A 23,842-nucleotide genomic window follows, 5' to 3' on the forward strand; every position below is an offset into this window, starting at 1 on the left:
CTCACGGGTCAGCTGCTCCACTTTCAGCTTCATCGGCATCGCCGCCTTCACAGGTGCAGGCAGTCCAACAGCTACGCAGCACCGGGTCCTTGTCACTTGGACTCAAAAGGCAGAGATCTCATCTCGAGGATCAGACCCACAGTAAGACTTAACTTTAACAAAAGGCTGTATGTCAACAGAGAAAGCCCTGTGTGGGTGCTGTTCTTTTTTCCAGCACTTGTTCACAAAAGAAGTTGGGCTAAGTCCTCACCCTGGCGGTAGCTGTTGGCTGATGTTGTTTGCCCTCCCAGAGCATTTTCAGATACCTGTTGAGTATCCTTCTGCCCAAAGACTGAGATGCTGGTGGGTTTCTATGTTCTAGGAACAGAAGTCAGGGCTGCGGCCACTGTATGAGGGAACGGAGCCAGAGTCTTGGGGTCTAGGTGTCCAGTTGCCCTGGTAACTCCCTGTTTAAACTGTAAACCAGACAGAACTTCAAAGCTGCATTTATAAAAGCATGCTAATAGCGACGGACCAAAATAAATGAAAATTTACAGGCAGGCATGTTTTGGAATCCTTAATAAGCTCTTTTTATCCTTCTTTAATTATCGTTTAAAGGATGCTTGCCAGCCTCGCTCCCTAGCCTGCTGGCAAATGAAACCTTAGTTTTTGTGTGCTTTTATTTGGGGGGCGGGCTGCATCGCGCGGCACGCGGAACTTCCCCGACCAGGGTAAGAATTCGCATCCTCTGCAGTGGAAGCGTGGAGTCTTACGCACTGGCCCGCCATGGAGGTCCAGTATTTTTAGGCTTCGTTTAAATATTCTATCTGCAGCCCATTCCACACCGTTAGCCCAAATTTTCACGTGACAGTTGGAATGGAGGCCTACGGCTCCCTCAAACAAAACATCCTTCCCCAAAGCAGTGCAATTTATAAAAACTGTTCGCCATTCCTTGCTGCTAAAGATATTCAGCTTTGTACGTCTTTGGTCAGTAACATGCATATATGCACACACAGTTTCCAAACCAGAAAAAGCGTTCAATGTGAAGTCCTACAAAATATGACGATAGTTTGTCATCACTTGACGAAAAGCACTAATAATTTGAACGAAGTCAAGCGCGCGCGAACACACACACACACACACACGCTGTGCTTATCAACAGCTCTTTAAATGTAAAAACTAATTATCCTCGCCAAGAAATAAGGTACGTATAAACTTCCTAGCCGACTCTGCTCTAATTAACAGAAGTTCTATCAACAGCCCCGGGGTGGCGGCGACGCAGGACACTTGGGGGCTCCGGGGCCTCCCCACTCTCCACCCGCCCGTCCCCCCACGCCGCGTACGCTGCTCCGCGCCAGGCCCGGGCCGGCTCGGGAACCCTGCTCCCGGGTAGTTCAGCCGAGGTCGCCAGTGCGGCAACGCAGGTGAGCGCCCAAGTGTGTCCCTGAGGGGCGCGGCTCGAGTCTGTCGCCTCTCGCGGTCACTCCCGGCCCAACATCTCCGGGAACCACGCTCACCCGGCTCGGCGCGGAATCCCTGCGCTCACCGCCGCGCTCGGGGGCGAGCTGGCAGCCGCCGCCGGAGAAGGCGCGGCAGAGAGGATGGAGGGCCCTCCTCGGGGGTCGCAAGGCCGCCATGGGTGCCGACCGGCGGCTACCGCGACGCACAGCAGAGTCGCGACGGCGCGAGGGGCTGCCTTACGGCACGGTCGCAAAGTCCGCGGGAGGGGATGACTCGGCCGACCATGAGCTTGCCCGGCATGTGACAGGCTGCGTGGGCGGCCGAACGGCGCGAGCGCGCCCGGGTGGCGGCTCCTCGGGTGCGGGCGTTCCAGGGGACTGCGCTAGGCGGCTAGCGGCGGGCTCAGCAAGGGTCGAGGTGCAGCGCGGACGCCGGAGGACTTTTTCCCAGGGCTGGGGGTGTTCGGCCCGGGGGCGGGGCTGCCGGGCCCGGCGACGGCGGGACTGCGGGGCGTTGGCGGCGAAGCTTGCGATGGCGCCGGCGGCGCAGGTGAGCGAGGGCGGAGGCCTCCGCGGGGGGCGGGGGGCGGCGCGCGGCCGCCCCTCTGCACGGGCTGCCAGCGGACGACCCCTGTTCCGGGGCGCCACGTCTGCCCCGGGTCAGACGCGGCCGGGTCTGGTTTCGGAGCCGGGTTCCCCGCAGCCATCCGCTCCCGAGTTCCCTCCCTTCTCGCCGGCTGCCCTGGTCCGGCCGAGAGCGGCCGTCCCCTCCCCCCCACGGGCCATTGTGAGGTCAGGCCGGCGGGCGTGTCGTGGGGCTCGGATGAGACGCCCGGAGCGGCCGCTGCGGCCAGTAGCTGCCGCTGCGGCCAGTAGCTGCCGCTGCCACCGCCGGCCCCTTCACCGGCTGCCCCGTTCAGACGTAGCCGGGACAGGGAGAGAGATGCAGCTTGGTGCGCAGCTCCGATACCGCACCCTGTAAAGGGTCGATCTTCCATCTGGCCACTCCACCCACGGGAAGCCAAGACCAAACCAGCTTAGACCGCTGCTGGGTAAAGTGCTGGGAGGGCCGGGCGAGAGGGGAGGAAACAGTTGAGGCAGCCTGCTCTTCTGGGCTTTCAGAGGCGTGTTCTGGGCTTGGCCACCCACGGGACATTAGTTTCGGTTGAGCATCCATCTCCCTCCCGTGAAAGAGCGTTAAAAAAAAAGGGGGGGGGGGGTTAAGCCCTTCTGGACCCTAAAAGGGAGGCTGGTGAGTGAATTAGTCATAGTTGTGTCATTCTCGTGGGGTGTGTTTTGGAGGAGGAGAGGAGCATGATAGGGCCTAGAGGACACTAGGCCCCCGAAGTCCAAGGGGGTGCCTTTAACATAACCCCAGTCGCCTTCCCTGTGGAATTTTATCCCTGTTCAGGGAGGATTTGTGAGGTATCCACAGGGTGGGGCGAGAAACAGGGTATCTTTACACAAGTGCTTAAAGGGTGGAGAGGAAGTAGAAGCAGGGACTTCTGGGAGTGTCTGCGAACCCCTGGTGTTTGTTTCAGTGGCTCAGCTCCTTTTGTTTAGTTCCTTTTCCTGAAACTAGGCATAGCACTTTGGCCTGCTGGGGTTGCTTCAGTGTGTACCCATGACGTCTGGAAGGTTAGAAGAGCTTCCGTTTTACATTCCGCAGAGGTGCCCTGCTCTTGCCAAAAACCAGCTTCCAGTGTTAAGACCTAAGGCACTTGTGCTTTTTCCAAGCTGATAGTTCGACCTCATGGCATACTTATGAAGGCATATGCCGTTTTCTTTGACGACTGAGGAAACTGAATTTCCCAGGTTCGGAGCTCCGGCTCATATTCCCCACTGCAGTAACCCCGGTCTCAGTCACTGTCATGTTTAGGTTATTTTCAGGAGAGGGAGTTGATCAGTCACTCTGATTTCTGTACTTGAGTGTGACTGTCCCTGGGATCGCAATAACAAGCTGTGTTTCTTAAGCATATCTTTTTAGAATGAATTAATATATGATTGCCATTCTGCAGGCTTTGTGGTGTAATAAGTAATCATGTTTGTTATCTTCTAGTCCTTGTGAAACTGAACACAACAAAAGTATGGAGATGGGAAACCAACATCCTTCTATTAGTAGGCTCCAGGAAATCCAAAAGGAGGTAAAAAGCATAGAACAGCAAGTAATTGGTTTCAGTGGTCTGTCAGACGACAAGGATTACAAGAAACTGGAGAGGATTCTAACAAAACAACTTTTTGAAATAGACTCGGTAGATACTGAAGGAAAAGGAGATATTCAGCAAGCTAGGAAGAGGGCAGCACAAGAGACAGAGCGTCTTCTCAAAGACTTGGAGCAGAACGCAAACCACCCACACAGGATCGAAATAGAGAACATTTTTAAAGAAGCCCAGGCCCTGGTGAAAGAGAAGATTGTGCCATTTTATAGCGGAGGCAACTGCGTAACTGATGAGTTTGAAGAAGGCATCCAGGATGTCATTTTGAGGCTGACACACGTTAAAACTGGAGGCAAGATCTCCTTGCGGAAAGCACGGTATCACACTTTAACCAAAATCTGTGCAGTGCAAGAGATTATCGAGGACTGCATGAAAAAGCAGCCTTCCCTGCCGCTTTCGGAGGACGTGCATCCCTCAGTTGCCAAAATTAACTCTGTGATGTGTGAAGTGAACAAGGCCAGAGGCACACTGATTGCCCTTCTAATGGGAGTGAACAGTCATGAGACTTGCAGGCACTTATCTTGTGTGCTCTCGGGGCTGATGGCTGATCTGGATGCTTTAGACGTGTGCGGGCGCACAGAAATCAGAAATTACCGGAAGGAGGTCGTGGAAGATATCAACCAGTTATTGAAGTACTTGGATTTAGAAGAGGAAGCAGATACCACTCGTGCGTTTGACCTGGGGCAGAATCATTCCATTTTAAAAATAGAAGAGGTCCTCAAGAGAATGAGAGAAATAAAAAACGAACTTCTTGAAGCACAGAATCCTTCAGAATTGTACCTGAGCTCCAAAACAGAACTGCAGGGTTTGATTGGACAGTTGGATGAGGTAAGTCTTGAAAGAAACCCCTGCATCCGGGAAGCCAGGAGGAGAGCAGTGATTGAAGTTCAGACCCTCATCACGTACATCGACTTGAAGGAAGCCCTTGAGAAAAGAAGGGTGTTTGCTTGTGAGGAGCACCCCTCACACAAAGCGGTCTGGAACGTCCTGGGAAGCTTGTCAGAGATCCAGGGGGAAGTCCTCTCGTTTGATGGCAGTCGAAATGATAAGAACTACATCCGGCTGGAAGAAGTGCTCACGAAGCAGCTGCTTGCCCTGGACGCCGTTGACCCACAGGGAGAGGAGAAGTGCAAGGCTGCCCGGAAGCAGGCAGTGAAGCTTGCACAGAATATTCTCAGCTATCTCGACTTGAAATCCGATGAATGGGAGTACTAGAACGCCGGAGAGCCCACGGTTGATCATTCTTATTTTGCACTTTATATATGTGTGTATTTATAGAGAGCTTTCAGTTTGTTGAGCCTGAATGTGATTTATATATGCATATGTCAATCTCAGTGTTTATGATTTAAGCAAATTCAGCATCTCTGCTGCTTTTGATGTTGAAAAACAAATATTGCAACATATTAACTCTTCCATTTGGATCACTATGTTGTGGTGTGGTTTTCTGTTGTTTTTTTTTAATCAAAATGGAATAGGGGCAGCTTTTAGAACAGTTTTAATGGGTTGTTCAAGCATTAAAATGCAGATATTTCAGAATCTAGAATAGACATAACCTTATATCATAAATACCAGGACAATTATGAGGAAAGGGGAAATTTGGGGTTAAATAGAAGTAGGGTCCAAGCACAAACGCAGTACAATGATATGTTTTATTATGCTAAATAAAGCAGAAGGATTTTTTTCATTTATAAAACCCAGTTGGTCCCACCCAATTTAATAGGGTGGGAGTTTTTTTGTTTTTTTGGATGGTGGGTTCTTTCATAAACATTTTTTGTTTGAAATACGGTGTATTTTCTCCTATACTCTGCATTTAGAGGGGGAGTCTTATTTTTGTGTGCGACATAATAAAATTATGAAAATGAATAGCAAAAACACCTTTGAGACTGCATTGAAGAGGGATAAAACACCAGCTGATACCTTCAAGTTGTTTTTGTTTGTAAAATCTAAACTTACAATTTCCCTTAGAAATTACTAAGGATGGGAACATTTAAATGAAGTTAATGGACCTTTAAAAAAAAAAAAAAGGAAACACCCACACCCATAGTAAGATAATGAAAAGTGGAAATTACCAGATAGCAGGTAGCAGGTAATGGGCTTCTTTCGTTCAAGGCAGCATAAGGGACAAACTCGTTAAACATTCCCCATGCTGTTTTACAGCGTATGAGGGCAGAAACCGTCAGCAGCCCTGCAGGACCAGTTCTTTGAAGCTTGTTCGGAGGAAGCAAGCGACGGCTCCCTGCACCTGCAGACACTGCACTCTGGGCACTGCCGCATTCCTTAGCTCATGTTATTGGCACATGGATGTTTCTCTAGTGCCTGAAAGGGCCAGTAAAGTCTATCAGTGCAGGAAATTTTTTTCTTCTGCTAAAGGGTATATCTATTTCTGTACATACTTTTTGAGGATCCAAGTTTACCAGTTGCCTGTCAATGTGAACAAAAGAATTTCCCAGAGTTCTGAAGTGCCTTGGTAACTTGCTGCCCTAGTATTATAACTAACAGACTACTCTCTAGTCAGCTCTCACAAAATAATCGTATTAGAGTACATCCTTTGAGCTCTAGAGTAATTTGTTATTTTCTTTTAGAGATATTAATTTGGTAACTTTGGAAACAGCTAAAAATAAAATGGATAAAGGAATAGCCCTAAATACCCAAAAGATTATAAATGTGTAGCCCTAATTTTCACTTTGTCTCAGTACTGCCCAATAATTAAAAGCCCTTGATATGTCTTTCCTACTAGAAATGTTCTAGATTCATCGGAACACAGTGGGGTCAAAGGGCAATCAGGTCTTTGGGCCGTGAGCCTTCCACCTGCACGTCCAGCGGGCTTTCAGTGCAGCTTATTGGTAGCTCATGCTGACCAAAGTCGTTTCAGGATTGCTATTCTGTATCACAATTTTAGGGTGCTCTTAAAATCTTGAGGAGTTTTTAAGTTCAAGCACTGCTGGCGTTGTATCTCTAGGCAGTCCAGGCTGTGCTCTAACTCACTTCAGACGTACACACATCCTGCACCAGGCCCCACGACTTCACGTTAATTTCAGATTTGAAAGTGAAACGTTAGCCTGTCCTTTCAGAGTATCCGTCGTTGTCTGAAAGCAGGTCTTCCTCTAGCATTCATTTCCAGCAGTGTTTTCCGTAACTCGCAGAGATGGCTCCAACTGCTAATCTGTGCGCGTCGGGGCGGAGTATAGGATAGTGAGCCTCTCCACGGTCATGCTGGATCTTTCACGGGGATCATCTTGGTCATTGAAATAATCAAATCAGCCTTGAGTGCTGAGGAGTGACGCGCCCTGCCTTTAGTCTGTTCTAGCTCCTTGTACCTGATGATTCGGTTCGCATAATGAGCCCCAGCAATACTGGCTTTAGCTGCTACTGTCCCCCGTTGAGAGGCTTGCGTGTTAATGGGGGCTGCTGCATGTATTTTGGGTTCATCACTTTGTATTGTATCTTTATGATCTTACATGAAGAGAATCTGTACTGGAAGTAAAACCCCCTAAAAATGTTTGACCTTGGGTCTGCATTAAACTGTATAATCCACGTTCATGAAAAAGTGGCTGGGAATGTTTGCTTTCTTTACCTTCCATTCAGTCAGCATTGCTTTCAGGTCATTCTTTATCCAGACAGATTAATCAGCCTACTGTGAAGTAGTTATGAAAATAAATATAATGACTATGTCTACTAAGTACAGTTTAATGCTTTATTTTGCTGAACTGCCTAGGTATAATATATTTGACATAATTTAGTATATTTGAAAAGTTTAACCAGTTTTTCTCATTTGTTTTACTTGGCCAGTTTTTAATCTGGTTTTGGAGGGTCTAAGCTTATCCTGTTCACACAGGATTTTTAAGCAAAGCTTTTTAGCTTTTAACTCATGCAGTGGTTTTCTCAAGAATAACTGGAGAACAATTTGCTGCACTGACTCAGATGTATAATCCAGGTGTGTCATTCCAGCGTGCTGGTCCCCGTCCCTGCCCCGTGAACTGTGTGACCACTGTAATACCCTGTCTGAAATAATTCAGTATTATTTTGAGATAGACATACTAGTATACCCTTAATTATTGATGAAATAAAAAATCTCTTAGCTTCTCTTTGCGGTGGAGAAAGGACGTGAGTCTGAGGTGTGAGTCCTGTTGTCATGGTTTCACCTTCGGGTTCTGTCTGACTTGGGTGCCTCGAGCAGGCCAGGGGCCCGGGGGAGGGCTCCGTGGCTCCAGTCGGGGGCAGTGATGTGAGGGGGCCACAGCGCAGAGCACAGACGGGGATCCGTCGGCGGGTGAAGAGGTAACTGTTCCCCTGTAAACAACCCAGGAAGTGGGGGGGCCAGGGAACCTGGAGCAGATGTGGCCTCACGTGCTTCTTCCCTGGGGAGGGTGCCCGTGGGTCAGGCGCACAGGAGCTGCCCTTACTCGCGCGGGAGGGGAAACTCGAGGCGTTCTGGAAAGGTTCTCTCCCCAGAGGGAAGGTTTGAGGTAAGGTGTTGGGCTGTTGAAGCTCATCTTCTTAACGGAGATGTTTTTCTGGCCACTTGAGAGTCTCGTGCTCCCCCGCCTGAGCTAGCCGGGCGGGCCGTGTATCTCTGACCGTCTGGTCCTTCCAGCATCCCCCAAATGCTCTGCTCTGCCTCAGGCTCCCTCCCCCACCTCGCAGCTCACCCTCGCTTTGCCAGTCATCTATCGTAAACCCGTTACAACCCATTACCTGTTGGCGGCAACCGGTGTTGCCTTTTCCCCGCGTCCTCCTGCAGGCCCTCTTCTGTCTCCTCTGCCTGCGTGTTCCTCCCGGTGATCCAAGGGGAGAAGCAGCGCGGCCAGCCCCGCCGTGCAGGTGTGCGATGTGTGATAGGCCAGACGCCAGGAGAGACAAATCGTACAGGTTAAAAAGACAGGAAATTTGACAGTTTTAATTCTCTGCCACCCACGAAGATGCGCTCTGCCCCGTTAGGCTTGGGTTCCTTACACACGTTAGAAACTGTTCTCAAGGACTTCCCTGGTGGCTCAGTGGTTAAGAATCCGCCTGCCAATGCAGGGGACACGGGTTTGAACCCTGGTCCGGGAAGATCCCACATGCCGCGGAGCAGCTAAGCCCGTGAGCCACAACTACTGAAGCCCACGCACCTAGGCTCTGTTCTCTGCAACAAAGAAGGGCGAGCAAGGCCTGCATCAGGGCCTGGATGCAGGTCAGCAGGTGCCCGGCTGTCAGAGTGTGTCTGGTGTGGGGGGGGCGGGGGTGTCCTACGTTGCTTCCGCTATCATTTAAACATTTTTCAAGCCATCATTGAGTGAACCTTCCTGCGTGCCAGGCCCTGGGCGAAACGTCTCATGTGCATGTTAAACTCTGGGAACCATTCCACGGCAGGTTTTGGTAAGTGTATTTCACAGATTTGGACTCTACAGCAATCACTTGCCCAAAGCACTGCTCAAGGCCGCACGGCGAACCGGGAGGACAGGACAGCCCAGTAGGGTACATGCAAGCACAGGGTTTAGCTGGAGGGTCCCACCCCAGGGGCTCTGATTTCATCAGTGTGGGTGCAGGCTGGACGGTGGGAATGGGTCCGGAGCACTGAGGGTCCGAGAACTCAGCCAGTTAAAGTGTAGTTGGCATTTCCCCCCCCTTAGGGTTCACAGACCATCGGAGCTCCAGGCGCCCGTGACTCCCAGTTGGAGAAACACCGAACCGGTCACAGCAAATGGCTGATGTTGTTTGTATAACAACCCTTTAAACTCCTGCGCCATTTCCCTGGAGCCTCCCGTCTCACACCCACGTGGCTGTGCCACCTCCTCCTCCGGCAGACTCAGGATGTGCAGTTGGGAGGAGGGGCAGGCCACCACTGTTGGGTTCTGTTACCTCAGCCCCACCCCTGAGGCAGCGGGCGTGGCCTGGTACTGGCCCATGCCGCATCCCTCGGGGCCCACGGGCTTGTCACTCCCACGCCAGGCTGCGGTGCCTCCCGAGGCAGAACCTTCTCTGCATCCTTGCAGCCTCAGGCCCAGGCAGCAGTAGGCGCTCAGATACCCTTTGGCTGAACTTCTCTTTAGAAACAGTGTCCTTGGCTCCTGGCACATAATACATAGTCCCCAAAAAACTTGCTGCATAAGTAAATGGAAAATCTCAGACCTTCAGACGTCTTCATAAAGTGTTTAGAATCAGGGGGATTCCCTGGCTGTCCAGCGGTTAGGACTTGGCACCTTCGCTGCTGACGACGTGAGTTCAGTCCCCAGTTGGGGAACTAAGATCCGTGTGGCGCGGCCAAATAGTTAATTAAATAAAATCAGCGGCCCTTTTGCTCATCTGGACCCAAAGAAGCTTGGTTTATTGCACCTGCAGCCGAAACCCTGGGATCACCGTCAGGAGCTCACCTCACGCCCCCCTCGCCCGCTTGGTGGCATCAGCAGTGGCCGTGCCCAAGACCCGTGTGGCAGGAAGGCCAGCCGGGCTGGCACGTCGCCACCCTCACCTCCGACTGACTGCACTCGGCCGAGCGCCCGGCTGGGTGAGAAGCCCAAGGGACACGTCAGCCCCCACGTAAGGGGCCCTCAGGGGCGCGCACTGCGGCCTCCTCCCTCGGTCACCTCGTCTTGCCGGCCAAGCCGGCGGACAAGTCCAAGGGAGCGGGCGTGCATGTGCCCTGAGCCCCTGTGCAGGGGAGTCAGAGGACGCTCTAGGGGTACACCCTTTACACGGAGACCCCCGGGGTGGGAGGGCCTCCCAGGTGAGGCGGCATCGGGCATAGAGGCCCAGAGTCTGGTGCCAGGCGTACCTGAGGGCCTGGGAGAACCTCAGCAGGGAGAGGGGGGCAGAGCACGGGTGCCGGGGGCCCTGGTGAGCCAGGGGAGGATTTGGGTCTTTGGAGATGAATTTTGTTGAAGGCTCACCCTGGTGGCAGACGTAGGGACTGAACTGGGAGCAATGGGGCCAGGGCAGCAGGGCCCGGAGGGAGGGAGGGACCCAGGGGTCTGGCCTAACAGCAGGAGGGTCTACTCAAGGGGACAGGGTCACATAAGCAGTGCAAGTGACAGAACCCCCTGGGTCTAGCTGAATAACAAAATGGGCCGGTTATTAAAGGTGCAAACAGGGACTTCCCTGGTGGTCCAGTGGTTAGGACTCCATGCGCTCACTAACGAGTGCCTGAGTTCAATCCCACAAGCTGCACGGTGCGGCCAAAAAAACAAAAAACAAAAAAGAAGGATGCAGAGAATTTAACAGGCAGGCAAAGAAGCCAGCCATGTCCCACGGGCCTGGCCTGGCTCTTGAGCCTGATGTCTCATCGTCTACAGCCTCATCATGCTGCCCTCCCCCACAGGCCAGCTCAGGCAGGCCCCGGCCACTCCCCGGGTCCCATATGCCTTATTTTCTCTGGGAGGCCCAGGTTCCATCTTTTCAGAAAAAGGCATCTTTTGGCACTCATCCCCGACCCAGCCACTCAAAAGAAACGCAGGTGTCCCAGGGCCAACTTGGACCGGCAGGGTTATCAGGGTGGCCCAGGAGGTAGGGGCCACACGAGGGCCAGGGGAAGAGTGTGAGGGCAGACCAATAGCTGTGCAAAGGCCCTGAGGTTCAGCAGCTCCTATGGTTGTAGCCAGGTGAGAAGTCAGGTGAGAGTCTGCAGGGCTGGATCCCACAGGGCCTTGCTGGCTATGGGGGGAGCCATGTGTGGCTGGCAAGGCAGGACTGCATCCTAGACCAGAGGCTTCCCCAAAACAAGAGAGCCAGGTTCAGGTGGCGTTCTGGGACTGGGTGCGTCTGGGGAGACCCTGCCAGGCCCAGCCCACAGCAGCACCACCAAGCCAGGCCCCGTGACTTTTGCCATGGATGGCCGTCCAGGTGCTAGGCCTGTGCTTGGGCCAGCTTGAAAGAGTGCCCCTGGTGGTGGGGGGGGGTCCCCCCAGATGAGATCCCTAGAGGCCTGTGTGAGCCCCACTGTGCGCGGGGCCTGCCCGGCTGGGTGAAAGGATGACCTAGATAGACCCGCCCCACGGCCCGGCCCTCTGCACGGCCGGCCCGCACCGCGGCGCACCTGCTTCCACGCTGGGCCCCTGACCTTACCTTGCAGGGCGGTCTTCGCCTCCGCGGCCCGCCTTCCAGTTTTGTTTTGCTGTGCGGCCGCCAGGCGGCGCCCGCGGCCCAGCTTCACGGAGCCCGGGACCCGCCCGGGTGGAGGGAGCAGCAGGAAGCGGGCAGGGGCGCCGGCCGCGCAGCTGCCCTCGGGAGGCTGGACAGGTGGCCACGGCGCCGCTTGGCTGTGGCTTCTGCCCCCGAGCTGTGCTTGGTGCTCGTGCTGGGTTCCACGACCCGTCACGCCGCGACCACGAGCTCTGATGGGTCCTTGTGGAGGCCTGCGGATCTCACAGCTTCTGACTCACGCCTCGGAGTTGCGGGTCCAGCAGGACCGTCGCAGGCCGGGTCGGCCCACCTGCCCACAGCTCATGTGGCATCGCGCCATCAGGGTGGAGCTGGGTGGCCTAGCAGGCAAGGCAGCCCTGCAGCCCGCCCCCATCTCTACGCAGGCTGGTCCCTCCCTCCTGGGCAGTTGAGCTCAACCTTCCCGTCCAAGCCCAATGCCACATCCTGCCCCCGGCCCCGTGTGCTGACCTCCGGGCCCCAAGGCGCCCTGGCCTGGGACAGATGCCCCCGCCCCTCCGCGGAACTGGCTGAGCCCAGTCCCGTCTTCTGTTCCCGGGCCCCACTGGGGCTCCTGTGTCTTGAGGTCTAGGGAAGGAGGGCCGAGGAAGTCAGGGGAAACCAGAGAAAGGAGGAACTGAAATCAGTAGCGGGTGGGCAAGCCCGGGCCGGGGGTCTGGGCCCTCGGGGTCAGGAAACGCTGCTGTGGTTACTGGGAAGGGAGGGCTGGTCCTCGCCCTGCCTGGGCCTCCCTGGGGTCAAGGAGGGCTGTCCTTCTCCAGGCCTCCGTTCCCCCGCCCCCCCCCCCCCCCCCCGCCGCAGGCCTCCCAGGGCCTGTGCTGGCAGCAACCAGGGCAGCTCAGGTGACGTGCGCCAGGCAAAGGTCTCTGCCGCCGTGTGAAGCAGGCCTCTGGCCCCATGCCACCTGCAGCAGCAAGGCGGGGCAGGTGTGAGGGCGACCGCAGCAGCTCCAGCCATGGGGCGTGGTGGGTGGCCCATGGTGCAGGGGTCCCTCCCGGCCTCCAGCCTGGCCTGTGCCCAAGGCTAGCCTCTGTGCCACTGTCACCTCAGCGCCAGGAGCGAGATCCTTTCCCCCGACCCCGCCCCTGATGTCGGACGCCTCCTGCCCTTTCTCCCTCAGGACCCCCAGCATGCTCCCAGCTCCGGCCCACCCACTGGCCCCTCCACGAAGCCCCCTCTCCCCGTGCTGCCCCTCCACCACGCCCCTGCCCAAGGCAGCTTTCGGGGCCTCTCAAGAGCCCCTCTCCTCTGCCCTGAGCCAGCTCTGCCTTTCGGGCGCTCCCTGAGCGCCTCACACAGCTTCACGAGCTGCTGGCCGCTGGGCTGGGGAGGCTGCAGGGGGCGCAGAGGTAGGATCCCCTCCGGGGAGCCTCGGCCTCCTGGGCCCGCAGGCCTTTGTGCTGAAGGGACGCCGTTGCTAACAGCCCAGGGCCTTTCCCTGGGCCCTTGGGATTCTAACAGACAAAGCGCTCACCCCAAGGACGCGGGTTCCCACGGGGACACCGCCACCGCGGGACGTAGGTCGTAGGTCGGAAGGACACAGGCCCTCCTGTTGGCGAGAAGCCAGCGCCTGCACAGACAGCGGGCGGGAGTGAGGACCCCTGGCGCCAGACTGGGAGGGGGGAGCTCACAGGGCCCAGCTGTGACCCTGAACGGGGGCCTGGGGTCCCCCCGGCCCCTCCCACCTGGCCCTCCCCAGGGAACTCGGCTCCCGTGCCCCCTCGCTGCCCGCCCTCTCTGGGGTTCTTGCCCGCGGGGCTTCCGGGACCCTGGGGTCAGCCCCCTCACCGACGCCTTGACGTCAGCTGACGTCGGGAGGGAGGCGGGCGGGGCCCCGGCCAAGGCAGCTGCCCACCAGGGCCTCCCTGGGCCACTGCCTGTGCAGCGGGCGGTGAAAGCCACTTCATCGCGGAGCTGAGTCCAGCGAGGCACACACGGGGCTCGGGGTGGGCGCGGCAGCCGCTGTGGTGTGTGGAGGAAGCCCAGCGGGGCCCAGAGGCGGCCCGAGGGCGCTGCTGCTCAGCTCAGTCCGCCCCTTGGGCCCAAAGAGCCCCTCCCCTCCCCGCTCCTTCAGCAGGGCAGCCAGGCTAGAGGAGGCCCCTCGCCAACGCCGCTGAGGCCCAGCTCGGGCCTTCGCAGCCCCTCGGAGTCCGGGGGCGTCTTGGAGCCGAAGCTCTGCACTGCAGCCCACCTCCCACTGTGAGGCGGAGCTCCTGCAGCTTCACCTTCACCGAGTGCCTCGTGTGCCTGCGCGTGTGTACTGTGTGTGCACAGGCTGTGTGTGCTGTGTGTGTGACGTGGTGGGACAGACACTCTGCCACGGCCCGCCCCCCCGGAAGCCTGCGGGTGGGCAAGGGGCCCAGGGGTAGAGGAGGGCTCGGAGACTGGGAGCAGCCCCTGAGCGGCGACGGGGCCTGGCCGGGCTGGGGAGGGACGCCTGGCAGCTAGCTCGAGGTGTCCTGGGAACAGGGCCCAGAAGGAAGCCTGCACAGCAGCAACGGCGGCGCCATAGCAACGCTGCACAGAGCGCTGGCCTACTTACACCCCGCCCCCGTCCTGCTAGCTCTCTGTTCCAGGGAGGGGGTGAGGGGCTCCTGCAGGCTGTGCCCCAGCCTTTGGGGGCTCAGTGTCCTGGAAGCCTCAGGCCTCCTCCTGGTCTCCTCTCCAGCCACAGAGACTCAGTTTCCTCATCCATAAATGGGGGCGATGGGAGGACAGAAACGTCCGGCACCCAGTTGCGTAAGTTTCCTCCCTGTCTCCTGCTGGGCTCTGGCCCCAGTGGTTGCAAAGGGCTTTGGGCGTTTCCAGACCAGGAATCTCAGAGCTCTCTGTGCTGCTCGAGTGACTGCAAGCCCCGAAGTTCTCCGACCCCAACCAAACAACTCAGGCCAAGTCCCCCAAGCCAGGACAGCGTCTGGGTGGGAGGGGGGGGGCAGGAGGCCTGGGGACTGAACCCAGAGCTGGTGCCCTCCACACGCTCCGACACCCTCTTGGCCTCTGTGCTCAGCGTGGACAGGACACAGGGCCAGATCCTACTCATGGCTGGTGGGGCAGGTGGGGAGGGCTGTCACTCTTTGAAGGAGACCCCCTGGGCCTGACATAAGCCCTGCTGACAGTACCAGTTCTCCTGTGCCTGCCTCCTGGACCCGGCCTGACATTCAGGGCCATCTGCCCTGTTGCCTCCGCCTGCAGGAAGCCCGCCCAGCCTGGGGCCCTGGTGCACTCAGAGCCTCGGGGATGGGGGCAGGTGTCTCTGGTGCCCAGCGGGGCTCAGCAGGCCACAGAGGAGATCTGGGGCATCCATGGGACAGCCCAAGGGGCTCTCTGGGTGACCTGTGCCGGCCGGGCACTGTCTGTGACGTCCACATGCCCTGCCGCCACTGGCCCACCCTGGACCACCTGACCCAGCCGAGGCCTCACCCAGGGGTCATCTCCGGTGCAGGGGAGGTGCCCTGAAGAGGGAGGGCCGCAGGCCAGCAAGGCAGTGAGGATGCTTGTGGAGCCCTGGGCCCCACAGGGGGCGGATGTCACCCGACACCACTGATCTCATTGAAAACCAGATGTCTTCCTGACCTCACCTGGGGAGCTGGCCAGGCTGAGAGGCTGCTCTGTGACCTCAGGCCTGGCCCCCCGCTGGGCCTTGGTTTCCCCACAAGGACAGACGGGCAGCTGTGGGTGTCCGAGGAGCACGTGCTTGGACGGACTGGCTCCCTGCCCGGCCCTGGAGCCTGAGGACCACGGTGGCCGCGTGTCCCAATTGCCCCTCCAGACTGGGGGCCCCACCCATCACCCGTCCATTCACCCCTTCCTCCTTCAGATGCTCTTCTGTGTCCCCAGGGCCAGTGCCCAGTGGCCCTGTGTGGAATTAACGAAGGGGTAGAGATGAATGAATGAGCCTCGGAGCGGGGCAACTCGTGCACCGGTGTGTGAGGGGGGTTCGGTGGCCGTCTGTGCGTGCCTTCCTTCAGGCACCAGCTGCAGCCGCCCTGCCCTCCCCTCCCTCACTTCAGTCCCCCTAATTTATGCCATGGGGGGGCCAGCCCCTCACTGGTCCCCTGCCGGGCAGCCGCTTTGTCCCCAGGCAGATTCCCAACGGCCGCCTTGGGAAGAAAGGGCCCTTCTCTGGCCGGTGGTGAGGTCACCAGGAGGGGCCCTGTGCTCACAAAGGCCGAGGCCCCCCAACCCGCCCTGCTGGCAGCTGCCTCTTTGTCCTCAGCTCTGGCCTAGAAGAGACCCCGAGGGGCCCCAGCTCGGCCTTGGAGAGGCCCAGGCTGCCTCCCTGGGAAGGGGATGGAGTGGGGGAGGGGAGGGGAGCAGCCTCCTCCCCTGGCTTTGCTCCTGATGAGTGACAGCACCTGTTGAGGTGCAGACCCCACCCCAGACGCCTTGCTGGGCCCAGGCAGCTCTTGGAGGGGGGGTGTCTTGGCCTGGTGTGGGAGAGTCTGTGTCCAGCTGTCTGTCTGGGTCCCAGGACAGGCAGGCAAGCTGCAGGGATGAGGGCTGCAGGAGGGGGAGGGGAACCATGAGGCTGGTGTAAGGAAGCACCCTGGGGGTGGGGGGGCTCGGGCAAGGGGGGCTCTGAAACTACTATCTCCCTGGATCCCACGCCGCCTGGCACGTGCACCTGTGTGTTCATCTCTGTGCATGTGCGTGTATACACGTGTGTGTGCGCGCGTGTGTGTGCATGTGTGTGCGTGTGTGTGTGTGTGTGTGTGGTGGGGTGAGCAGCTTGCAGGCCTGGGCACGTCCCCATGCGGGAAACCCCCTAAGCCCAGCCAGGGAGCTCCTGGGCCTACCGTGTTCCACAGGGGGTGGGGGTTGAGGCTCAGAGAGGGCAAGTCTTTTGCCCCAAACCACCCCGCCCCCCGCCGGTGGGGCTGGGAGAAACTCTCACCTTCTGCCAGGCGCCCACAGTGAGGGCGAGCCACCCCCTTCCAGGCTGCACTGGGCACCTCGGGCAGGGGCCGGGGGCCGGCCCGGTGGCGAGGTCAGCAAAGGCAGGGTAGCAGAGAACAGAGACAAAAGCTGAGAAAGTGCAGAGACGGTGCCTGGTGGACTCCAACGCCCTGCCTGTGGACGCAGAGCTTAGAAACGGTCGGGCCCGCGAGGACTGCGCAGTTCAGCTGGGGCCCTGGCGCTGTGCAGTGGGAGACAGGCCTGGGCGGGCTCCTGGGATGTCTGTCTCTCGGGGCTGCAGGGAACCAGGGGGCCCTGGGCCACTGGATGCGGGAACTGGGAGGGCCAAGGCCCAGTGGCCTTGATGGCCGTCAGAGGGGTGGGAAGGGCCGCTGAGCCCCCCGCGCCGGGCACCAGCTGGCGGCCCTGGGCCCAGAGCTCCTTAGCAGTCTCTCCACGGAGGGAGGAAGTGGAGCCCGAAGGGAGCCGACCTACCCCTTGTCTTGTCCCAGACAAACAGGCCGCACTGGACACCGGGGCCAGCCTCCAGGGGCCTGGGGCCCCGGCCAGGTGCGGCCAAAAGCGGAGGTGCCGAGCCTAAGGGCTGGGGAGGGGGCGGAGGACTGGAGGCCCACCAAAACCTCTAAGCTCTGCCCGGGACCCCGTGAGAGCCCTGCACTTGAACCTAGGGGGCACCGGCCAGGAAGCACGGTCAGAGGAGACAGAGGCCCAGAGGAGGTGGCCGGCACGGAGGGCTGGGTCAGCCTGAGCTGCAGAAGCCCGCGCTGGCCACCCTCCCCACTGGGTGCCTGGCTAGTGGGCCTGGGTGTCAGAGGCCTCGAGGGGCCGGACAGCGTGTGCCTCACGTCCCGGGGGACAGCAGAGCTGGGGGTGGAGGTGGCCTGGGCCCCCAGTCCTCCTCCCGCCGAGAAAGGTCTCTGTCCCAGTTGCCTGGTGCCTGGAATGTCCATTGTGCCCGTAGCTTAGCAACAAACCTCTGTCTGTCGCCCCCGCAGCCCCCGCCCCACAGGCGGCCACCCGCATTCCTCGGCAGGGCCCTCGCCTCCGCGGGCCCAGGCCTTGCTCACCCAAGTGCGTCCAGCGGCTCAGAGCCTTCCCACCGGCGTGCCCAGCAGCCTGGGTCCTGCAGAGCTGTGTGTCCACTGCTGGCCCTGTCGGTGCTCCCTGACACCACGGAAAGAGGCTGTGTTCAGACCTCGTCCCTTCCCCTGGCTCACTCGCCCGTTTAGATTCATTTTATCTGCAAACGTAATGACAGTGACAGAAGGCGGCCGAGTGTCCGTCTGGGATGGGCGCGGAGACAGACTAGGGAGGGACAGCGGGGGTCCAGGGGTGCATACGTGGGTCCAGCACTCCTGGAGCTGGACTGTTAAACGGGTCCATCCTTGTATGAGAATTACACTGCAATCGAACGAATCCCTTAGCTATCTTCTGGGGGCATGGCGTGAGGTCAGGCCTATCGGTGGCAGCAGGGTGGACGAAGGGGGTACAGGGTTACAGGGAGGGTCTGGAACCCAACACAGAGTGGTTGTCTGGAGCTGGAGAGGCCAGAAGAGGGGCCGTCTCCTGGAGCTGGGGCAGCACCCCCACCCCCCGAGACAGGAGGTGAGGGCATCCTGCAGCCCTCCCCCTCCCACCCTGCGAGGCTGGGAGTCGCCCCCAAGGCCCAGGCTCCGCCACAGCAAGCTGGCTCCTGGGTCTGTGGCCACTGGATCCACGCCGAGGGGAGCAGAGAGTGGATGGCTCACGGTTTCCCCCGCGGGGGACCAACCCTCCGTGTCTCTCTCCCGCGCCACAGCACGTGAGCTGCTGACCCCACCCCCAGTGCTGGAGAACCCGAGGGACACACCGCTGCCCTCCATGTACGAGGAGCCTGGTGGCCCTGGGAGGGGAGGCTGGGACCAGTGGCCCTGGGCACTGATCTGGCTGACCTCCTCCAGGGCTGGGGAGTTAAGAGCAAAGAAATGGTTAAGTGGCCTGGAGCATTTCTCCTTTAAAACAAAACTCTGTATCATGGAAAACGTCAAACAAAGGTGAAAGTAGAGAGAATCCCAAGGGCTTCCTGGTCCCAGGGGACCAGGGTTTCAGATCTCCCTCCTCCTCCCCCACCCAGGTTATTTTGAGGCAGATGGCAGCCGCCCTATCATTTCATAGTATCGTTAGCACACCTAAAAAAGCTGTCATTCCTAAACCCGTGAAACATCCACTCAGCCTTCAAATGTCCCAGCTGTCTTATTTTGTAGAATAAAGCATCTGGTTTGTTCGAATCAGAACCAAAAGGAGTGCCCACACCGCGTTGCTGTCCCCTGCTGCTCTCAACCTGGGAGCCCAGGGGCCTCTGCAATGGAGCCACTGGGAGACACAGAGATCCCAGAAGGGCCTGGGGCGTCGGCACAAACATTCCAACCAAAGGGAGGGAAAACTAAGCTCTTGTTGACAACATTGCAGCCTCGAAAAGAGCCAGGTAGCTGGTGCTGGAAGCTTCCATAGTTGTTACCGTGCCGCTTAAGTTCATCAAGGCGTGTTTTTGTTTTAAGAAAGAAAAGAAAGAAGAGAGCAGTTCGAGAGATTCCCGTTCCTCTGGCAGGACAAGGGGCTGCACTCCACGTTGGGCCCAAGTGGCAGCGGGACGTCAGAGCCTGAAGGCTGGAGAGACCTGAGCCTCCTGAATCCTCGGGGGGGGGCTCGCCCACTCCCCACCATCAGGACAGAAGGAGAGAGAGCCCAGGAAGGAGTCAGGGCAGGCGGGTGGGGGCACCCTCAGAGCTTTCTCACATCACCTGGCCCTGGGTAGGGGCTGGTGGGTCCCAGGGAGTGGGGGAAGTGGCAGGGTGGGCAGGAGGGGTGGAAGTGGCCTGCCAGGCAGGGGACATGAATGGAGCGGGGACAGCAAAGGAAGCGGGGGAGGGACGGAAGGGGCCAGCCACTAACAGACTCCCTGCCCCGACCCCATCCCCTCCGCTCCTTCTAAAAATGTGCCCGCACCCAGCCTGCCCTCCTCTTTGAAGGGACAGATGTTGGGGAGAAAGCTGATTATCCTCAAAGGCTGGAGGCTGTGACCGGAGCTCTCGGGGAGCGTGACCCAATTCTGAGCTATTCTCAGCCTGGTGGGAGCAGAGTTATTCCCTCCCGCCAACGCTGCTGCCTCGGAGGCAGGCTGACTTTGAAATGCCCTCATCCTGCGGCCGGGCCCAGACACACACACACACACACACACACACACACACACACACACACACACACACACAAGAAAGGCTGACACACACACACACACACACGGGCAAGAAAGGCTGACACACACATACACACACACACACACACCACACACGGGCAAGAAAGGCTGGCGAGCTGACTGTTTCAACCCCTCTGGCTGCCCCAGCCCCCATGCCCTGTGCTGGCAGCCCTGCAGCTCCTCCCCTAAAATGACAGGGTCTCTCTCTCCACCAGGATCTGAGGTTAGGCCATGTGATCAAAGCCTTGAAGAGCGACTGCATGACCAGGCTCGCCCCTACTGCGCCTGAGTCACAGGACGTGAGAAGAGCCACGGTCCCGGTCCCGGTCCCAGGAGGAAAGGGTGGAGCAGAGCAGAGTTTACATCAGCTCAGCCCCCACACATGGATGAGTCTGGCAGAGGTCAGCCAAGAGCAGTCAAGCTACAGACAGACCCAAGAGAGGAACTGTCTGCTGCTTTAAGACTCTGAGTATTGAGGTGGTGGGGGGGGAATATTTGTTATGCAGCACGTCAGTGGTGACAGCTAACTAGTACACTTACCACAAAAATTGTGGAGGTCAGTTGAGTGCCATCTGCCTGTGCACAGTCCAACGTTCTCAGTTTTTAGTTTTATTATACAACTAACTATAAGCACAGTTACTGGATGACCTGGATTTTCCCAAAAAGTCTCAACGTCAAGTCTTCTGATAAACTATTCAAGTGCCCCTGAAGGTGCAAAAAGCTATTCAAGTGTCACAAAGTGCAGAGGACCTTTCTCAGATTCATAAGTGGCCCCCAAATTCTGGCCTTGGAATCAGAGAGACCAGGGGTCTTCCTGGAAAGGGCGGTGTTTCCCACTAGCGCTAACAATCATTGAGACGTTCTGTGGACACCAACAGTCCAAACGTTGACGCGACACTTAATCGCACGGCGGCAGCTTCCCCCACCCCCATACCCCCACTGGGCAGGCACTGTGTTCACCTCTGCATGAAGGAGGGAGGGACTCGTCAACGTGGCGCCAGAGGGAGGATGTGACCCCGGCAGACCTGGAGCCCGAGCCCTTAAGTGCATCCTCCAGAGGGCAGAGCAGGGTCTGGTTATCCCTGCTGAGGACAGGCTGACTGCCGGGCCCAATCCAAACTCTGTGTTCCCCTGTGATTGCAGAGGCCACGTCCCGGTGAGGCTTTCCTGTCCCACCCTCCCCCAACTTCCCTGCTTTGCTCCAGCCGTGCACTTCTCACCTGCAGTCTGTGCCTGGTTCCCGGGAGCCCTCGAGGGCAGGCCAGGCTGCCCTGAAGGTCTGGGTCTTCGGCGCCAGCGGGGTGCTGGCAGGTGCTCAACCCCCATTTGCTGCGTGAGAGCGCCCGAGGCTGGTGAAGAGGATCGGCCTAAGGATTGGGCCCCCATCTGCACTCTCCCCCCGGGGGCGTCGGGAGCCAAGACCTCCAGCAGGGCCAACCCAGGGGCGCTCTCACCTGAGCCCCACTAGGAGGCAGGGACACCCCCAGGCTGGCATGTGAGAGCCCCTGGGCAGAGAGGAGCACCGGGTCCCGTGACTGGACTGTCCGCAGAGCAGCCGTGCAACCAGCAGGCATTAACCATCCTGGGGCTCCAAAGCAGCCTCTCCGGACGCTTTCCCTTTCACTCTCCTGGGCCTGCAGGAAGCTGTCCTGCCTGGGGCCTCCTGCTCCCCCTCCTCCAATTTCCACCAGCCCTTCCACACCCTGCAGACCGTCACCTCTTCCAAGGAGCCTTCCATGACTGCAGCAGAAGTCTCCTTTGGCCTCCGTGGTCACACCCTAGACAACCACAGGGTGGGAGAGTGTCAGATATGGGAGGTCCTGGGTGGGTGGAGGAGGCCTGGATCTGCCTCCTCTCTGCTGGGCCTCAGTCTCTCCCCCTGTGCAGTGGGCTGGGATGGGGTAGGAGCTGCATCATCCCCCTGGGCCAGAGTCCCACACAGCCCACCCGCCCTCCAGCATGCAGACTAGGGGCCGGAGAGCCCGCAGCCCTGGGAGAACAGAGGCCATGGAGGCAGAGAGAAGGGGACGGGAAGGGGGGCCTTCCTGCAGACTGCAGGGTTGAGGGGGGCAGGCGTGGGGAAGCCCATCCCCTGACTTGTCCTCACGCGGAAGATGACCTTCCTTGTCGCCCTCTGCTAGACAGGGTACAGCCTCCAGGGGCCTGGCATCCCATGAACCAACCAACACCCATCCAACAACCGGCCCGAGCACCCGACCCACACTGCCCCAGGTTGGGCGCAGAGCACAAGCCCCTTCAAGGCAGGTGACGGTGAAGCACAGGGAGGACAAGAGCAGCTCACACTGGGGCTGCGGGGGCAAAGCCCGGGGGGCTTCCAGGGGGAGGCGGCTGGAGACAGTCCCAGAGGCAGGCCCTGATCCTGGCCCAAAGGTGGGATCCTGGCCCGGGGCCCTCAGGGCAGGTGAGTGAGTCTGAGTGGCCATGTTTCCCGGGCTTAGACCTGGGAGCAGGGGCTGCAGCGGAGGGAGTTGATGTGACACGTCTCAGCCACTCAGACCAGGGCTGGGCAGGCGCAGGAGTTTCCGATGAAAAACTGAAGGCCAGAGGTGCGCGTGGGGGGCTGGACGGGGACTTTCCGGGTGAATCCTTGTCCTGTGACCAGCCCTGGGTTCCTGCCTCGAGGAGGTGACCAAGTGACCGGCTGATCGGTCACTCACCACGGGCCTCGGCCCTGACTCTCGGGGCGTCAAGCTCCCCATCTGCAGTTGGTGGGGCCGCCTGGCTTCCGCCTGTCGGCCTGAAGGGGCTCCCAGGCTAGGGGCGGCCCTACAGGGTTGATCACCAGCACGGGATGTGTGCGAGCAGAAGACGTGGTTGAGCAAGACGCTCTGGCCTCGGTGGGGGGTGGGGGGAAGCACTGAGACACTTGAGGGGCTTTGAAGGGTGCACAGGAGTTCGCTGCTGGCTTGGGGCCAGGTGGGGCTCCAGGCTGAGGCCCCCGGCATGGGATAGAGGCCCAGTGGAGCCCTGGGGGCTCATGTGCAGGGCCTGGCAGACAGTCAAGGGGCTGGAGGGCCCCATACTTGAGAGCAGCTCTGTGCCAAGTGCAACTGCGAGCGTGCACAGGGATCCAGGTCTCCTGACCCCTACCCTGGTGGCCCTCCGCCCTTCATCCAGCCTGGGCTTTCCCTTCCAGCTCACACGGGCCCAAGTGCAGGCTCCCGTGACTCAACCCAGGGCCACAGTCTAGCCTGCCAGCCGAAGCCCCGCCTGGAGAACAAGCAGAGCCAGGCCTGCAGAGGAGGCCTATGCCCTACATCAGACACCTCAGGCCTTTCCTGAAGGCCAAGGAAAGCCCAGGTCCCTCCTCTGTCTCCAGACTAGGTATTTGGTCAGAGGTCAGGACAGGTCCTTGAAGGGGGGACATGACCCCTGGAGTAGGGCAAGGGCTTCCAGGGACCCTAGGGTCTCTGAGGGGACACAGGTCTTACCAGGAGACAGAAGGCACCCCTGGCCCTGTGACGCTGCCACCAGGAGACTGGTCCTCTTGCAGGCCCACCTCACTTGGCATCCCTCCAAGGACCCCCAAAGCCTGGGTGGTGGGCTGGGGCCAGGACAGCAGGCCTGGGAGGTCCTTCTTGAGTTCTGGGCCCTTCAGGCAACAAGAGAGGCAACCCAGGTGCCCAGGCCGGGCTGTGGACGGAAGGCCCAACCGGACATGGACGGACGGAAACACACACACACACACAGCCAGGGACTCTCTCCCTCCCCCGCCCCCACCCTTCCCAGGAACAAGTGGCCCTTTCTGCAGTTGGGTGAGGGTGGCCACACACTTGCCCCTTTGTCCACCATGTCCCGGGCCATTGTCCTGGAGTCCAGAGCCCCTGTGGTGTCTACCCTGGGAGAGGAAGGAGCAGGGGCTGGGGGGCCACATGCAGGGA

At 58.8% G+C, this 23,842-nt stretch overlaps 3 protein-coding genes and 1 long non-coding RNA gene across 7 annotated transcripts in view; 1 reads left to right on the forward strand and 3 right to left on the reverse strand.

The window, feature by feature from the left end:
• COA8 (cytochrome c oxidase assembly factor 8) overlaps positions 1 to 1,698 on the reverse strand; it is a 38,772-nt gene extending 37,074 nt beyond the window's left edge. The window contains exon 1 of one of the 2 annotated variants that reach the window (XM_059058272.2): positions 1,497 to 1,698. In XM_059058272.2, coding sequence (XP_058914255.1) covers positions 1,497 to 1,616 — 120 coding nt within the window. In that variant the 5' untranslated portion in view covers positions 1,617 to 1,698. The remainder of the gene's footprint in view (positions 1 to 1,496) is intronic. The other variant, XM_067027676.1, reaches the window with a different exon arrangement.
• On the forward strand, positions 1,541 to 7,202 carry BAG5 (BAG cochaperone 5). 2 transcript variants are annotated; one of them, XM_059058255.2, is made up of 2 exons: positions 1,541 to 1,989; positions 3,499 to 7,202. In XM_059058255.2, the coding sequence occupies exon 2, from the start codon at positions 3,527 to 3,529 to the stop codon at positions 4,868 to 4,870; it is 1,344 nt and encodes a 447-aa protein (XP_058914238.1). In that variant the 5' UTR covers positions 1,541 to 1,989; positions 3,499 to 3,526; the 3' UTR covers positions 4,871 to 7,202. The 2 variants fall into 2 exon arrangements, with proteins under 2 accessions (XP_058914238.1, XP_058914239.1); XM_059058256.2 differs by having other exon boundaries at positions 1,983 to 2,491.
• A 134-nt stretch (positions 7,203 to 7,336) lies between these two features.
• On the reverse strand, positions 7,337 to 12,695 carry LOC136793749 (uncharacterized). The gene is made up of 3 exons (XR_010839367.1): positions 11,696 to 12,695; positions 8,351 to 9,970; positions 7,337 to 7,945 (listed from the first exon to the last, which is right to left on the reverse strand). It is a non-coding gene; the product is annotated as an uncharacterized lncRNA (long non-coding RNA).
• Positions 12,696 to 13,054: 359 nt separating this feature from the next.
• Positions 13,055 to 23,816, reverse strand: LOC136793751 (uncharacterized). Of its 2 annotated transcripts, XM_067027677.1 has the most exons (6): positions 21,395 to 23,816; positions 21,161 to 21,289; positions 17,776 to 17,872; positions 16,686 to 16,861; positions 16,147 to 16,291; positions 13,055 to 13,361 (listed from the first exon to the last, which is right to left on the reverse strand). In XM_067027677.1, exons 1-6 carry the CDS (start codon positions 21,512 to 21,514, stop codon positions 13,246 to 13,248), a joined length of 783 nt encoding a protein of 260 aa, XP_066883778.1. In that variant the 5' UTR covers positions 21,515 to 23,816; the 3' UTR covers positions 13,055 to 13,245. The 2 variants fall into 2 exon arrangements, with proteins under 2 accessions (XP_066883778.1, XP_066883779.1); XM_067027678.1 differs by lacking the exon at positions 16,147 to 16,291.
• Positions 23,817 to 23,842: the final 26 nt, after the last annotated feature.

This window comes from Kogia breviceps, chromosome 3 (assembly GCF_026419965.1).
Source record: "Kogia breviceps isolate mKogBre1 chromosome 3, mKogBre1 haplotype 1, whole genome shotgun sequence".
Lineage (NCBI taxonomy): Eukaryota > Metazoa > Chordata > Mammalia > Artiodactyla > Physeteridae > Kogia > Kogia breviceps.

Coding starts and splice junctions, on each gene's coding strand:
- BAG5 (XM_059058255.2), top strand. CDS start 3,527: ATGGAGATGGGAAACCAACATCCTTCTATTAGTAGGCTCCAGGAAATC.
- LOC136793751 (XM_067027677.1), bottom strand. CDS start 21,514: ATGCCTGCTGGTTGCACGGCTGCTCTGCGGACAGTCCAGTCACGGGAC. Junction 17,873..21,160: donor GAACCAGGCACAGACTGCAG/GTGAGAAGTGCA, acceptor CCGTGGTGTCAG/GGAGCACCGACAGGGCCAGC. Junction 16,292..16,685: donor CTGTGGGCGCCTGGCAGAAG/GTGAGAGTTTCT, acceptor CCCCTCCTGCAG/CCCTCATCCCTGCAGCTTGC.